At 36.3% G+C, this 15754-nt stretch overlaps 2 protein-coding genes across 2 annotated transcripts; both read left to right on the top strand.

Annotated features, from left to right (window-relative positions):
- Positions 1-995: 995 nt before the first annotated feature.
- On the top strand, positions 996-9397 carry vat1l (vesicle amine transport 1-like). Its single transcript, XM_087793077.1, has 9 exons — positions 996-1318; positions 2351-2480; positions 2566-2781; positions 3775-3917; positions 4872-4975; positions 5898-5953; positions 6025-6219; positions 7689-7772; positions 8735-9397. Exons 1-9 carry the CDS (start codon positions 1107-1109, stop codon positions 8828-8830), a joined length of 1236 nt encoding a protein of 411 aa, XP_087649203.1. The 5' UTR covers positions 996-1106; the 3' UTR covers positions 8831-9397.
- Positions 9398-11188: 1791 nt separating this feature from the next.
- Positions 11189-14541, top strand: clec3a (C-type lectin domain family 3, member A). Its single transcript, XM_087793251.1, has 3 exons — positions 11189-11371; positions 11439-11525; positions 13927-14541. The coding sequence occupies exons 1-3, from the start codon at positions 11263-11265 to the stop codon at positions 14322-14324; spliced, it is 594 nt and encodes a 197-aa protein (XP_087649377.1). The 5' UTR covers positions 11189-11262; the 3' UTR covers positions 14325-14541.
- The last annotated feature ends 1213 nt before the right edge of the window (positions 14542-15754 follow it).

Raw genomic sequence — 15754 nt, forward strand, 5'->3', positions numbered from 1 at the left:
ATCACATTAAGATCATCCGTATCCACACGAGATTGGAATGTGTCGCAGGGTTTTACCTGAAAGAGACAATCTTAGCAGTTGCTAGCAATCAAACAATGGTTGAGTGAAAACACTTTGCAGCTAAATGTGGACAAAACTGAAACTCAGACTTAGGTCAGTCTGTCAAACTGAGCCTGAGAAACCTGGGTGTTGTATTTGATAAGACATGTCTCTTGTTCAACACTGCAGAAAACTGAACAGAAACTGTTTCCTTCAACTGAGAAAAATCTCTAAATTTAGGAAAATGTTGTCGGAACATGATCTGGAGCTGCTCTAGTAGAAGAACTCACATTTCTCCGATCCTTAAAACTCTTCACTGGCTTCCAGTTTCTTTCAGGATCAACTTTAAAATTCTGGTTCTTACTTTTGGATCTATTCATGGTCAGGCTCCTCCTTACATCACTGATCTGATCCAGCCTTACACCCCAGCTTGGGCTCTGAGGTCTGTGGATCAGAATCTACTGATGGTTCCACGCACTCAAGGCTGTTGCTCCTAAGCTTTGGAACGATCTTCCTCTCCCTCTGTGTTTGATGGATCTACTGACTCCTTTAGGAAACATCTTAAGACGTTTTTATTTGTTCAGGCTTTTCCTTCATTTTCTGGAACTCCTGTTGTGTTATCAGTTTTATCTTGACCTTTAAAGTATATACTTTATCGAGTATTGTTTTGATTGTTTAAGCGCTTTGTGACCCTGGTCTGGAAAAGCGCTGTATAAATAAAAATGACTTACTTACTTACTTATAGATGAACCTGTGAGGACGTCTAAAGGGACCTGAAGGCCTCACACCTGTTGAAAACCCAAACCTGTGATATAAACTTTAATCGGGTTCTGACACCAGAGGTCGCTCTTCTGAATCCACCAGAGCTCGGAATAAATAAAAAAAAACCCGTTGATATCCTGCGTGGTGAGGCTGGAATCTTAAACTGATTCCAGGAGCCAAGCCAAGCGTGTGAATCCAACACGAACACCGGTTGATCTCGCGGGAGGTTTTCACATGAAGTTGCGGAGAGGGATATTCCAGGCACCGTGACGTCATCGCAGCAGCGGTGAGTCTGCTTCACCGACATGGCCAAGGAAGGAGCAGAGATGACGGAGGAGACTCACTTCATGATCGACAAGAGCCGAGCTGGAGAAGCGACGGATGCGGACTCGGGGGACGCGAAGGAGATGCGGGCGGTGATGCTGTCGGGCTTCGGGGGTCTCAACAAACTCCGGGTGACGAAGAAGCCGATGCCCGAGCCTCAGGAGGGGGAAGTGAAGATCCACGTCAAAGCGTGGTAAATACACAACTTCTGCTACAATTCTGAGGTTCATGGCAAAAAAAACAATCCTCTCTCGAATGTAGAGGTTTTAAACTTTACGATTCATGTATTTACAACACCGTGCTTATATTAAAATGATCTTAATCGTGATTCAATTATTATCGATGAGTCCATCTCTTTTATCACCAAACAGGTTTTTATTGACAACTTGTTTTTTTTTTATTAGAATTTCGACTTTCATCTTGTTATCTGACTCATATATTAATCTTATCACACCCACCTTGGTTGAGTCCCAGGGGCCGAGAGGTAACGGAAAACACCGAAGATACGAATGATTATTGGTCCACACCTTTCTCCTGTCCTTCCCAAAAAAGACGTCAATCAAAATAAATTAAAGATATGAGTTAAACATTTATATTTGTTCCTTATTATGTATTTTTTTTTATATAGGAGTAATTTAAACAATTTGTAATTTGCCAATGTGAGTGTATCTTTTTTCATTTTTATTTTAAGCTGCTAATTCTTATCTAACATTTTAAGGTTTGAGAACTAAAACTAAATGAGCATGTGTTAAAGCGAGATAAGTATAAAAGTAAGATACTTAATACTCCTCTTTTTCAGTTAGAAAAAGAAAATCAGTGCAAACTTTTATTCATTTGATCGCTTTTGTATTTTAGATTTTATAGAAAACACTATGTGGAGTTACCACTGTTTCAAAATCACAAATTAAGAGTCTGCTTAGCATGTGTGGGACATGATATTTGGATTTGTTTTGGGAAGGTTCATTTTTAAAAGTAAAACATAATACTTGTTGACTACATCTATCTCATATGAACTGTTGCTGTTTTTGTTTTTTTTACCCAAAAATAATTCTAAGGACGATTTATTTTATAGAACTTAAAAGCACTTGTTTTGTCATAATTAATGAAAATAAAAAATGCTAGTTATTTAGAGACTGGTAAAACATCATGTCCTTTAATTTAAATGTTTTTTGGTGACATTTTTGTTCCAGCTCTCAACCTGTTTGTGTGTCTGACTCCTTTGCAGTGGCTTGAACTTTCTTGATCTCATGGTGCGTCAAGGGACTATCGACTGTCCCCCCAAACCTCCTCTTGTTCCCGGCTTTGAGTGCTCCGGAATAGTGGAGGCGGTCGGCGAACACACAAAGGGATTTGAGGTCATTCAAATTCCAGCTTGTTACTGCAGGATGAATGGAGGATGAATGATGTAAAATAAACAAGAATGTTGTGATAATCTTCCAGATCGGCGACAGAGTCGTGGCTTTCTCGAACTACAACTCCTGGGCAGAGGTGGTGTGCACACCGGCTGAGTTTGTGTATAAAATACCCGAAGAAATGACTTTTGCTGAGGCGGCAGCGTTCGCTCTGAACTTCGTCGCTGCCTACATGATGCTCTTCGAGGTCGCCAGACTGCAGCCGGGGATGTCGGTGCTGGTCCACTCAGCTGGAGGTGCTGTAGTAAGTTCATGGAATCTCTTTATCAAAAACCTTCAGCATGTTCAGTATGAAATTAGGTTTGAGAAAGAAGGGAAAAAAATATTTTTCCACAACATCATTTCTAGTCTGGTCTGGACTACAGACGGGATAAACTGTACGGCTAAAATAAGCTGTTGCTTTTGTGAAAATTAAATCTGCGAGTAACCTCGGTCATGACTATATAACATAATCCATGATACTGATACTAATCTGGATGGCTCTTTTCTCCCTCAGCTAAAAGCAATTGTCATCTGAATAAAGTGCTGCAGGATATCATATGGTCTAATAATGAGAGCTCAAGAATACATTTTAAATCCATCTCTTTATAGCCCAATGTAACTCCAATCTTAGCTTTAGTGTTACAAATAATAATATTTATTTATTCAAGGTCATTAAAGGTCAACTATTGTGTAATGTGTTTTTTTTTAATGTTGTCTTCCTCTCCAAGATGCAGTAAGTCCCTCATCATGACCATGTTTTGAACTTATTTCTTTATAAAGTTCTCCCCCGTCTAAAATCTTGGCGAACAAGAGGTTACGAGAGCGGAGTCCATTATATCGTAATAATGGCTTCACTCCTCAAGCAGCTGTAATTTTGCACCGCTTTGTTTATACAATAAGCCACTTGGAGGTGGAGACTTCCTGGATTGATGACACAAGGTGACATACCTAGATCCTTAGGTAATTACAGCACAGTGGGTGTGGTTATGGTAAACCAGATTGTAAGTGTTTTCAGTGGGCGGGGCTTAAGATCATTTTCTAATGTAAATATTGAAATGAAAAGAGAGTTTTGTACAAACAAACACATACTGATGACACAATATAATCCAAGATCTATTTAAGAAACACTTAAATCAACACATTAGCACTTTAAATATGAAGGACTAGGAGATTAGTTTTGATTTGAAGTCTGTCCATCAATTGTGCAGCAGGAACATCTGGTCTTAATTCAGAGTCGTCGCTGTGTTATTTTTAGGGTCAAGCCGTGGCTCAGCTGTGCTCCACGGTCCCTGATGTCACCGTCTTCGGCGTCGCCTCGGGATCCAAACACACGGCCATCAGAGACTCCGTGACTCATCTCTTCGACCGGAACCTCGATTACGTTCAAGAAGTCAAAAAGTAAGCTTTAAAAAAAGTTCCTGTGATTTTTTTCAGGCGATTCGTGGTGGACGCTCTGAAGACCGAGTAATCAATTTAACGAAATGTATTTCGGCAATAAAAGATAAGTATCGATGAGGCTTATCAGTCGCGTTGGTCTCAACCCTGGTCACGACCCGCCCGGAGCCCAGGAGGCTCGGCAGTGATACGGATGGATGTCACCTGTTGCCTTACTTGGTCAATGGAGGCAGTGGTTGCCATGGCGACTCCGTGTCCGTAAGCTGCACATTGTAAAGGGCGGAAATCTTCGTCACCATAGAGCCTACACAGTCATCAGCTGCCACGTTTGATAACCTGCAGCTGATGCATCGTCTGTCCTGACATGACAGGGAACCATGTACATCACAATTAAATCATCCATGACACTTATTAGATGAAGATAAAAGAAGTAAAGATACTATTGTTTATATTGTACCCACCATAGATTCATAAATAAATACATGTTATCATCAGACAAATCGCACAAAAGAAACAATCCCGTGTGATACAAAGCATGATTTATTTCATGTTTTATTTAGAAGAAGTACACTTTATCTTACTCACTTAACATTTTGGGTTAGGGTTAGCAGTTGTGGATTAATTTGTCTTTCATCCTCCTGGCCAACACATTCCTCTCAGGATCAAGACCAAAGTACACTTAAACAAGTCCTGATACAATAGGGAGTAAAAAAAAAAAAAAAAGATAAGAATCATAAGACCATTGAGCAGTTCGGCCAAACGAGTGTCCTGGACCATAATGTAGAAAGTCAAGCACTAATGGACCCATTCACAAGAGTCTTAAATGCAAAACTTATATGTGAATATTTATTTTGGTACAACATTGCAACCTTTGCAATATGTTTTAAAAAAAACATTTTTCTTTATTTCTAGTCAAGTCATGGTGTTTTTCAGCAAAGTCTTCTCGTCATATTTCAGAATATCTCCAGACGGAGTGGACATTGTTCTGGACTGCTTGTGTGGAGAGAACACTGGGAAAAGTCTTGGCCTGTTGAAGCCACTGGGAACCTACGTCCTCTATGGTGGGTCCAATGTTTGGTGTTGTTTAACAGTCAGGGGGTCCACTTGCAGAGGTCTGCACTCTTTTTTTTGTAATTATATTTTAAATCGAGTTTTATGAAAATTATTATTTTTATTAGGTGTATTTATATTCGCTTACAGACGTCAATCACGACAATGTTTGTGATGTTGTAACTCATTTTGACCTAACGTTGTAGGGCAGGGTTGGACAAATACTCTCCCAAGGTTAAAGGTTAAAAGGTCATGATAGAAAAAAAGTGTTAAAGATTATAATTTAGGGTATTCCAACTTTTGTAAATCGTAATGTCATTGTATCTAATTGATTTTACATTTTATTTAAATATATCATGAATAAACTCAAACTATTGAAACAATAGTTATGATATAAAAACATATTTCTTAAAAAATAATTGTATTTTTATTTATTTTGAGGGACAAGAAATATTCTTTAAGAGTGACCTGTGAAAACAATTTGTAGTCAAACGAAAATGTATCTTTAGATTTGAATTAATTATGAATAAAATAAAAGTAAGTAAGTATTCTACCTGATTTGTTTAACAGTTTTCACAAGGGCCACATAAATCCTGTCAGAAGGCCAAATGTGGCCCCCAGACTGCAATTTACCTTCTCTGTTAGGTAAGGTAAAACTTTATTGATCCCTCAGGATCAAATAAAAGAAAAGAAAGAAAGAAAGAAAGAAAGAAAGAAAGAAAGAATAAAAGAAAGTTGCAGGGTCACTTCATAATATCAAAGCGAGCTTTAGAAAATAATTGATTAGCTAATACTCTAGTAAGAGAATGTGTGGGTTCCAAGGGTCTAATGGTACTCATGTCTCCCCCCCTCTCTCTCCCGCCCTCCTCCCCCCCTCATGCTTTGTGTCACTGTTTAGATTGTGATCGAAATCTTTTCTTTTTGTTCCTCCAGGCGCGTCAAACATGGTCACAGGGGAGACAAAGAGTTTCTTCAGCTTTGCAAAATCCGTGAGTCAGCGATGAGCTCATGACTTGTTGTGGGTCCGCGGATAATCAAAAGAGCGTGTTCTTGGGTCCAGTGGTGGCAGGTCGAGAAGGTGAACCCCATTAAACTCTACGAGGAGAACAAAATCATCGCCGGGTTCTCGCTCCTCAACCTCCTGTTCAAGCAGAACAAATCTGCGCTGGTCAGATCCGTGATGGACAAACTGTTGTCTCTCTACAAGGAGGAGAAGATCCACCCGGTGGTGGACTCGCTGTGGGCCCTGGAGGAGGTAACGTGTACTGTATTTATTCACGTGTCACTGTTTGCTGTGGGACACTGACAGCTGGTCGTTCACAGATTGTGGGTAGGTTGATTCTTTCATCTCACACCCACAACAAAAACCCATTAGACACGGAACTAATGGACGAAGATCTAAATAAATCAATTAATCCGATCGACTACTACCTTTTTAAAACCATCATCGACGGATCAAAAAATAATTTCCTCTTCGGCAGATCAATAATGGGACATCAATGTGATAACCACATTCATAGATCATTAACTTGATAAACCCTGTGTTTAAGAACCAGATCACGGATGAGGAACAAAACAAAGATAGTCCTCTGAGTCACTTATATAACCTGTGTGTGAATCCTCAAGATGATTTATGCAAGAATGTAAGTAGAGTTGATTCCGACACGTAATTGCCTTCAAAATAAACTCACTCACACTTGATTAATCCAGTGTACTCAGCACCACACAGACATTAACAATTGCTAGTTGTCATGGGAAAAATCTTCATGGCTGCCGTCAGTAAACTTTTGGCAAAATGCTCCCGTTATTATTTGAAACTATTGCCCGTGAGGAATCTCATTAGAGATGGGGGTCAGCGTGGGAGGCGGTATCAGGGACGAGGCTGACTCATTTGTCCGCCAGAAATATTCACAGGGCGTCAGATTACATGTCGATCAGTGGCCTTTTTTTAATGAATGGAAAGTGTTGGTGATGAAGAAAAATGGGGGGAGTCTCCTCCAGGATAATTATAGTAGAACAATTGTTAATGAATACACTCTTATTTTACATGAAATGAACCTGTTTAATCTATTATTTTATCCAACAACAAGTTTAATTGTGTAACATGTCATTTATCACACAAAAATCCCATCAAATTTAATGACCAAAAGTGTTTTTTATAAACGTTTTCATATACAGTAAATAAGATGTCATGGATATAGTGTATGTTTTAAAAAAAAAAGATTAAATATGTTGTTTACTGAAATGTCAAATATAATTTTTACTCTTTAATAATTGAAGGTTATTGTAATTTTTTCAAAAAATGATTTATTTTTGGAAACATAGAGTTTAATTTTCTAATTCAAATAATTTATCTGATGCTTCTATGTCGTCACATGATTGTCTATGTGTCGTGTGATTGGCTGAAAGTTCGATCAAGTATCTCTGTACTTTTGGTTTTGTCTGGTGGCATTATTATACCAACATTTTTGTATCGAATTTAAAAGGCTATTAATGAAAAAAAATATATATAAAATGTATATTATAATATCAATTTATATATATATTTTTTTAATATTCAGATTATTTGATTCCATTATACCAAAAACAATACAAATAAACTTCTAATACAGAATTGATATAATTGAACTATTAAAAAATAAATGTAATGCTTAATAAAGGTACATTATTTCAATAAAAGGGTAAAAAAGATCAAGAGTTTGTATTTGTTTGTTTGTCTTTCAGGTCAAAGAGGCCATGCAGAGAATCCATGACAGAGGAAACGTTGGGAAACTGATCTTGGACATTGAAAAGACTCCAACACCACTGGTGATTATTTCTATTTTAATTTTGCACATAATTAGTTCTATTAATATCCAGACAAGACTGGACACACACACTGACAGAGAAAGAGGTCCAGGGCAAAAGGAGGGAAGGAAAACCACTAGTAAGCTTTGTGGATGAGGTGAATAAGGAAATAAAGACGATATATTCTAATATAGAGATTGGAGTCTTTCAGAAAAGATCAACTTTAGTAACTTATGCAAAGTTCACAAGCAAAAATGAACGCTGAAGGATGAAATAACATAAAAAATAAATACGTGAAAAAATACTTACAACACATTACAGTATTAATTTCAGCTGTTTACATAATGTTTAAAACTAGTAATAAGTCTAAAAAAACATGTCAGACTTGAAAGATTTGTGCTGGCAGTTGATCATTTCTTTGTTTGTGTTCATGTCCATCATCACAGTTGAATATAAAAGGTTATTTTTAGAAACACGTGCAGCAGGGTTGCCAGGTCGTCGATACGTGTCACTCGTTCTCTTTCTGTCGTTCAAACGCCAGGTTTGATGTGAACGATGACATACGACCTCCTTGTTCCACACATCCAGGATCAGACTTTTAATGCAATTGTCTGTTTAAACAAATAGTCTCTACAGTAACGGCTGAAAAAATATCAGGAAACAAATCATTATCACAACTTTTGTACAAGAAGACATGAAAAAATGAAAAAGAAAACTGAGTTTAAATTTTAATATTTTGGGAGGGATAAATAATAATATTAATATTGAGTTAATTACTCCTAAAAGAAGTGTTACATCCACTTAAAAACACACGAAAACTATTGGAAAATTAACAGACAATTAATCATATTTGTGCTTTTTACTTATGGTGACTTTCATTCTCTACATTTTGAACATATTTTGTAGCCATTTGTTGACTAAAAAAGCATCTTCTAACAATACCAGCAGTAGTAAGATGATGATGATCATAACTCTCCCTTTAGATGGCCAGTGACAGCACAGAGACCAGTGAGGCGGGAGAGGAGGAGGAGGAGCCGGAGGGAGATGACAGCAAAGAGCGAATGCCTTTCATCCATTAAATTTGACCAGAGACTGTAGAAAAAAAAAAAAAACGTTTTACCGACTCTCGCACAGATGAACGTGTCGTAGTGACGTATGTGTTTGCACGAGTGTGGAGTTGTACCTGTGCCTTCTGTCTCTCTGCTGTTGATGACGTCTCTTATGGTATCGTTTCGTAGCTTTGCTTAGTGGATTTGCCGTAAAGATTTGCTAACAGCGATCGGAATTTTTGTCCCCAATTTTGAGAGCTGGCTAAACTTCACGCACTGACGGTCGATGAAACTCAACCCTTATTTTCAAACAGTGTTAAAAGTCACTCGTTCATCCTCTCTCACGCTCCTTTCACTAAAGTATATTGATTATTGTGAATTCCACTCCATTACACAGAAGCTTTAAGCTACAGTCTCTTCATCATGAAGACACTCCTCGTGTGGCCTTGACATTCTTATCTCTGAACAAGTCTCGTGCTATTCATTTCATCTTGTTCTATCCAATCATGTTATGTCGTGGGAGGTGCTCTGAGTACATGCACCAAAAAAAAACAACGTCATAGAAACGTGTTTCCAGTGAGGATAATGATGATTTTTCGATTCGGTGACCTCGAGGTCTGCTCTCAGATTTATAAAGATATCGTGGCTCTGGCCTTCAGTCGTTCCTTCAACTGTGTGATACGACCGAAATGAGGTTTGGTCGCTTTAATTCGGCCACAAATTCAGTTTTTTCAGTATCTGGTTCTTGTTCGGAAGTTGGTGAAGGATGGTGTGAGGAAGAACATGTGGATCTGGCACAAAGTCAGTCCCTCGTTGAAGAAGAAAGAGATTAATTTAAAGTTAAAATTTGGGATTAGAAAAGAAAATGGATTCATAAAATACCTCTAAGCACCAGAACCAGCTGTATTGTGGTCTAAAATCCTCTACTGGTCCTTGATGAGTTCTGTGTCCTCTTCCCACGTTTTACGACTGATGATCCCATAATAAAAGTAAATCCCGCAGGTCATTGAACGATGAAGGGCTTTGCATTACAATACAATTTTGAACCCTAAAAACCATCAACATCTATTAATGGTTCTAGATTATTAACATAATAAATGTATTCATAAAAGATAACTCAATTCAACGGAGGTAGATGATGTAGTGAAGTCGTGCGTTCAGACCAATGTTTACATGCCTGTGCCTGAAAACTCAAGTGCCATGAAAAACAACAGTAAATTATTTTAAAACATCCGTGTCTGTATTTAAGCCCCCAAACCCCTGGTAAATAAACAATAAACAAATCCTATTTATATCTGATGTTGATTTTAACAGTCATTCTTAATGTTTTCCCTAAAAGTATTTAGAAAAAATCTTTCAATCGTTTAGTATTAAAAACACATCTCAGTATATATTGGTGACAAATATGTTCTGTATGAATGTCAGAGGGGCTGCATGTTTGTTACGTGTAAGTGTTGCATTTAGAAAAATTCAACAAAAAAATAGAATTTTAATGTTCTTTGTTTGTCTTTTCTTTTTCTTTTTTTACTCCTACAAGTTTCTTTTGTTAGTGTTTTTGTTGTGCACTTGGATTTACTTGAATAAATATACCTGCAGGAAAAATGGTGTTTTGTTTCTTTCATTATCCTTATATTGGTTTTCACAGTGTGAAACAAAAAAGCTTTTCATTTCATTTCTTATCTCACATTTAGAACATTTAGACACAGGAAAACATTGAATTTTAACAAATAAATGAATGTATTTGGCCTGAAATACAAACATTTATTTTAATTGAATTCGTTTTTGACCGTCTTTGCAAATATATTCTCCACTGAGTACTGTTTCTGTTGTATAACCAAACCATTAGATCTCCTAACCAGAATGACAACTAAAGACGTGATAATGGTGTGACTATGACAGAATATAGGAAGTATAGAGAGAGGGTTATTGTGGTGATGAGACACTTAAATTATAGTCATTATAAACCTCCACTGCACCCTAGCTTATTGTTAAGAAGATAGCAAATGAGAAATACAATGCGGATTTTCTGTGATTCCATCTTTTCCATTTGACTTGTCTGCACACCTTCAGAGATTGTTGAATAAATTCATCAAGTTGTGATGCTGGATGCAATTATCACTTCATATTCATAGCAGTGAGAAGCAGAACTGTACGACACCGAAGTCGTCACTGGAGCTTGTTGTTGTGAAATGAAAGGATCAAACTGTTTAGTGCTGCTTTTTTTTCCCCAAGTAAATATTTATCAGAATCAGACACAAGGAGCACATTATTTTGCCCTCCTCCCTGAAATCTCCATCACCTCCTCCCGGTGTTTGGGGAACCAATCCTGTGATGGAACCTTTGAAAAGAACACAGTGAGCCAGTATATATAGAGAGCTGCCAGGCCTGTTTTTAGTTCTTTTTTCCGAGCGACACAAGGTGAGGCACTGTGAGCTGTCCGGTCCAATCCACTGGACGCCAACATGGCACGTCTCGGCCTCTGTTTCCTCCTCATCCTCAGCATGTCTTCGCTGAAAATCAGCTCCAGCTCACCGCCTCGCTTCAGGAGAGCCGTGGCCTCCCGGCCTACAGGTAACATCTCAACCGCACTTTTCCTTAAATCTTTGATTTCATCTCAACAGTTTTCTTCGCTCGGCAGGTACCGAGGACGAAGACGTGAAGTCTCAACTTCAGCGACTGTGGCAGGAGGTGAATTCTCTGAAGGAAATGCAGGCCTTACAAACAGGTAAGTGTAAGAGAGAGAAAAAAATAGTTTAGAGTTGTTTATATATCCATAATTAAATTGCACTTGCTATTAGAAAAGTATATATCCGTACAGATACATGTGTTCCTGTGCGTGTAGGTTTCAAATGTGATCCATGAGAAGCCTTTTAAAAAGGTAGTAGTTCAAGTAAGACCGGATGACTGTTTTCCTCCTGCTATAACTTATTTATAAGAGCTGTAAGTGCAGCTTAAGAGCAAACATTAGTACTAAGAGCATAAGAAAATAATGGATTGCTTAACTGGCCATAATGAAATTATATACCGTGTATATTGAACTGTATTTGAGGTTATTATGGTTATAATATCAACTGGTTGCGCATCTTAAAATATTAAAACAGGAAAAAGCACAACAAGGAACCGTTGGGAGAATGTCAACAACAATAGACAAAGTGAGTGAAAACCAGAGGAAAAGAAAAAGTATTAAGCAAGATGGCTATTGGTGGCTGTGCTAATTATACCTTCTAATATATAGTGAATTAAATGGAAATAGATATAGCTTTTCTTAAAAACACAGAAACCCTTTTGTTTCGTCTGAGAACATCATGTTTTTTTGGGTCTTTGCATCAACATACTTATAAATATATCTCCCCTTATAGCCCCCGTTTCAGTAGGACGAGATGAAAATATCAGCAAAAGACTTGTAAAGCAGCAATCAACAACTAAGTGTTAAAAGTGTTAAAAGTGTTAAAAGTCACTCTAACCTGTATATGGCATAACAAAATGGACACATTTTAGTTTGTCATTATAACAATAATAGTATTTTTTTTTGTGAACTCTCAACATAAAAAGGTACAATATATGACTTCTATGACAAAGGTGATGCTGCAGCACTAAACACAGAAATAAATAATAATAAAAAAAACATTAAAGAGCAGTTGAAAATTCAAGATAAAAATAATATTGACAGCATTGTATTAAATGTTAAATGAAATAAAGAATGACCAGTGAGATGAGGAAATTCGTTAAATTAATTAATTATTTATTTAAAATATGCCGACTTAACTACTTTATACATACACATGGTTATTTGGTTGGTTTGATATTTTCTTCTTTTTTTAAATTGCAATGTCAACATAAAAATGTTAATTTCAGAATCTGTCTACCAGCAGAGGGCAGCAACATTATTCGTTTTTAACTGTTTTTATTTACTGTGTCGTTTTATTAAGCAAACACTAATTAGGGAAAAAACAGTTAAAGGGTTAGTTTTGTATTTAATTTCCATAACCTTAGGCAAAGGTGCCAAAGTTCAATTGGGGTCATTTTGTTTCTCTTTAAGTTGAGCAGCTCGAGGACATCCATTCTTGAGATTCTAACAAAGGTGTATTATTGTGTATTTGTATTGTCATTATCTAGTCTGCCTCAGGGTCTCCTTGGATGATGATGAGATAACATCTTGAGAAAATGATGGCATACTTTCACTTAACAGATAACACAAATAAACTGAAAAATAACACTTGGTTTTCTAGTTTATTGTCTACCCAAAATATAAAATGTTGAACTATGAGCTGACTTTTTTTTTTTATTTAGCTCAAAAAACAACAAAATGAAAGAGATATTTAACGGGGTGAAACAAAAATAAAACACGTGTGTTTAAGCGTGTTTGTATAGCACAGCATTTTTTCAATGTTTTCAATTGAGTTGAATGAGGTCCAATGTAAATAGGGGGGAGTCAAATAACGAATGCACTTGAAAAGGTTTGAAGATGTACGATATGGAAGTATATCAGTGCCGTCAGAATATTGGATTGTTAAATTCAAATATTGAAACTTTTTAATTGAAATGTTCAAGTTGTTATTTATTATTTAAAAAAAATATAAAAAAAATATTTATAACATAGCATTTCATATTCTATTTCCAATAATTCAAAAATAAATATATTTAAATTTTATATTTTTAAATAACAATATTTTTGTATAAGATTTTTATATTGGATTTCAAAGTCTACAAATGAAAATAATCAATAGAAATCAGAACATTAATTTTTTAATTATTGGAAATAGAATTTCCAACTCTATGTGTAAAAAACTGAATTAATTTTGAAAATATATATATTTTTGATTCAATTATTAATTATTATTCCATCATTCAATATTATAAAAAATATACAATATTAAAAATAATTAAATAAGATTATTTTGTTTATGTACATTAAATGAAATGGTTCATGACATTGATATACTTCCATAAAATAAACCAGCTTGTTGTATGTAATATAATTAATGTTGTAATATTGACTGCACTTCAGCAGCTTCAGTGTGTCGTGTGGTCACTTATAAATGATGATATAAGTTTAATAGTATTCAGAGTGTGACCTCCCTCACCCTGGTGCTGGTTTACACAAGTGTTGATTTTTCTTTCCACAGTGTGTCTTCGTGGCATCAAAGCTTACAGGAAGTGCTACCTGACCGTGGAGGAGCCAAAGCATTACCATGAAGCCAACGAGGACTGCATCGCTCAAGGAGGAACTCTGGCGACTCCTCGAGACATGACGGAGAACAATGAACTGAGGGATTATGCTAAAAGGTCTGGTCCTGGATCGAAGGACTTCTGGATCGGCGTGGCAGACATAGTGAAAGAAGGCCAGTACGTGGATGTCAACAGTCAACCCGTGAGCTTCTTCAACTGGGACCGGTCCAAGAAGCAGCCCACCGGCACCAAGAGAGAGAGCTGTGTGGCTCTTTCGCTAGCAGCTCAGGGAAAGTGGCACGACGAAGTGTGTCGCAACCTGAAGAAGTATATTTGTGAATACATCATTCCCTGAACACAACCGTGCAGTCATGTGTACCTCATACTTATTAGTGCTAATAATTACATTTTTAAAATCAACCAAAAGGAAAAACAAATTGTATTTTCTAAACGTTATTACACCAATTTACTTTAATAATGAATACAAAGATGTGTTGTTAAACTAGAACTGTGTACAGTTAAAACTGAGTTATTATACAGAGGTGATGAAGCACAAAATAAATCATTTGTATGGGAAATCCCTCTTCTTTCTTGTCTTGATTAAAGGTTTCTGACTTATATGTGGATATAACATTTTCCTTAAGATCCTTGAGGGATCGGCTGAGAAAGGTTTTTGCCTCTGCTGATTTGTACTTATCTCCCAGACCAAGTAAACCATTGAGAAAAAAAAAAAAATGATTTGTACATTTTCTGAGAAGTATGGCCTCAGATTTAGAGCTTTCAATGTACTTTAATTTCCCTAAACACACATTTTGAATAGATAATAAGAGATTGTATATGCAGATGATATGAGGTTTTCATAACATGGCTTCTGGACTCCCCGTCGAAAGTTGCATGAGAAAATAAACTACCATGTAGTATCGATACACTTAAATATCGTGATTTAGTTTTTCACTATACTGAACCATCCAGCAATTTTATTGTTATCAAAAATATTGGATGGTTCATATACATGTGTCTAAAATACAACAATTCTATTTTTAAATTTACAATTATCATGTAAATATTCACGGCATTTGTTAATTTTTCTTGCAATTACACGTCTAGCAGTCATTACGTCCTCTGCAGCCAAAGGAACAATGAAATCCAGAGAAATCCCGGTAATGACTGAGGACAAGAGGATACAGTTTGGTCATATTTTGTTTTCAAAACAAATGAAAACAGGGACGACCTCGTCTGTACATTCTGCAACACAAGAGTGAAGTACTCGACACTACTACAAATAAATCTTTGTTCCTACAGTATTACTATATACTGTATCGGTGACCCTGTATCCTGACATGTATAGTATCTCCCTACTGACCAGGAGAGCAGTACATTTAAATTTGGCATCTCTTAAATTCTGAATCAGGAAATATTGCCAGCATTGTAAGGTAAGGTAAGGTAAAACTTTATTGAATATTATTGTATTGTTTTTTCCAATAGCCACAGAAAATACAGCAATTTTTCATTAAAAAAAACAACAAAATAGAATAAGAACAAGAACAAAGAGAAATAAAGAGAAGATGATACAATCTAAGTCTAAAACTTGTTGTAAACACAACAAATAGCATTACAGAATATTAAAAAAATTAAATAATACGAATGGAATTAAAAGAGACGAATTAATGGAAGAGCAGTATATTTTGAAATTATAATTATTTGTTTTTACAAGGCTCGGTTTGTCATGTTATTTTGTGATACATATTTTGTAAATTATACTATATATATTTTTTGAATTAATCT

This window comes from Callionymus lyra, chromosome 6, assembly GCF_982586985.1.
Source record: "Callionymus lyra chromosome 6, fCalLyr1.hap1.1, whole genome shotgun sequence".
Lineage (NCBI taxonomy): Eukaryota > Metazoa > Chordata > Actinopteri > Syngnathiformes > Callionymidae > Callionymus > Callionymus lyra.

Excerpts from the sequence above, each read along its gene's own strand:
- vat1l (XM_087793077.1), top strand. The coding sequence starts at position 1,107 with ATGGCCAAGGAAGGAGCAGAGATGACGGAGGAGACTCACTTCATGATC. Across the intron at positions 2,782-3,774 it reads ACTCAGCTGGAGGTGCTGTA|GGTCAAGCCGTGGCTCAGCT; the intron begins GTAAGTTCATGG and ends TGTTATTTTTAG. Across the intron at positions 7,773-8,734 it reads AAAAGACTCCAACACCACTG|ATGGCCAGTGACAGCACAGA; the intron begins GTGATTATTTCT and ends CTCTCCCTTTAG.
- clec3a (XM_087793251.1), top strand. The coding sequence starts at position 11,263 with ATGGCACGTCTCGGCCTCTGTTTCCTCCTCATCCTCAGCATGTCTTCG. Across the intron at positions 11,372-11,438 it reads CGTGGCCTCCCGGCCTACAG|GTACCGAGGACGAAGACGTG; the intron begins GTAACATCTCAA and ends TTCGCTCGGCAG. Across the intron at positions 11,526-13,926 it reads AATGCAGGCCTTACAAACAG|TGTGTCTTCGTGGCATCAAA; the intron begins GTAAGTGTAAGA and ends TTCTTTCCACAG.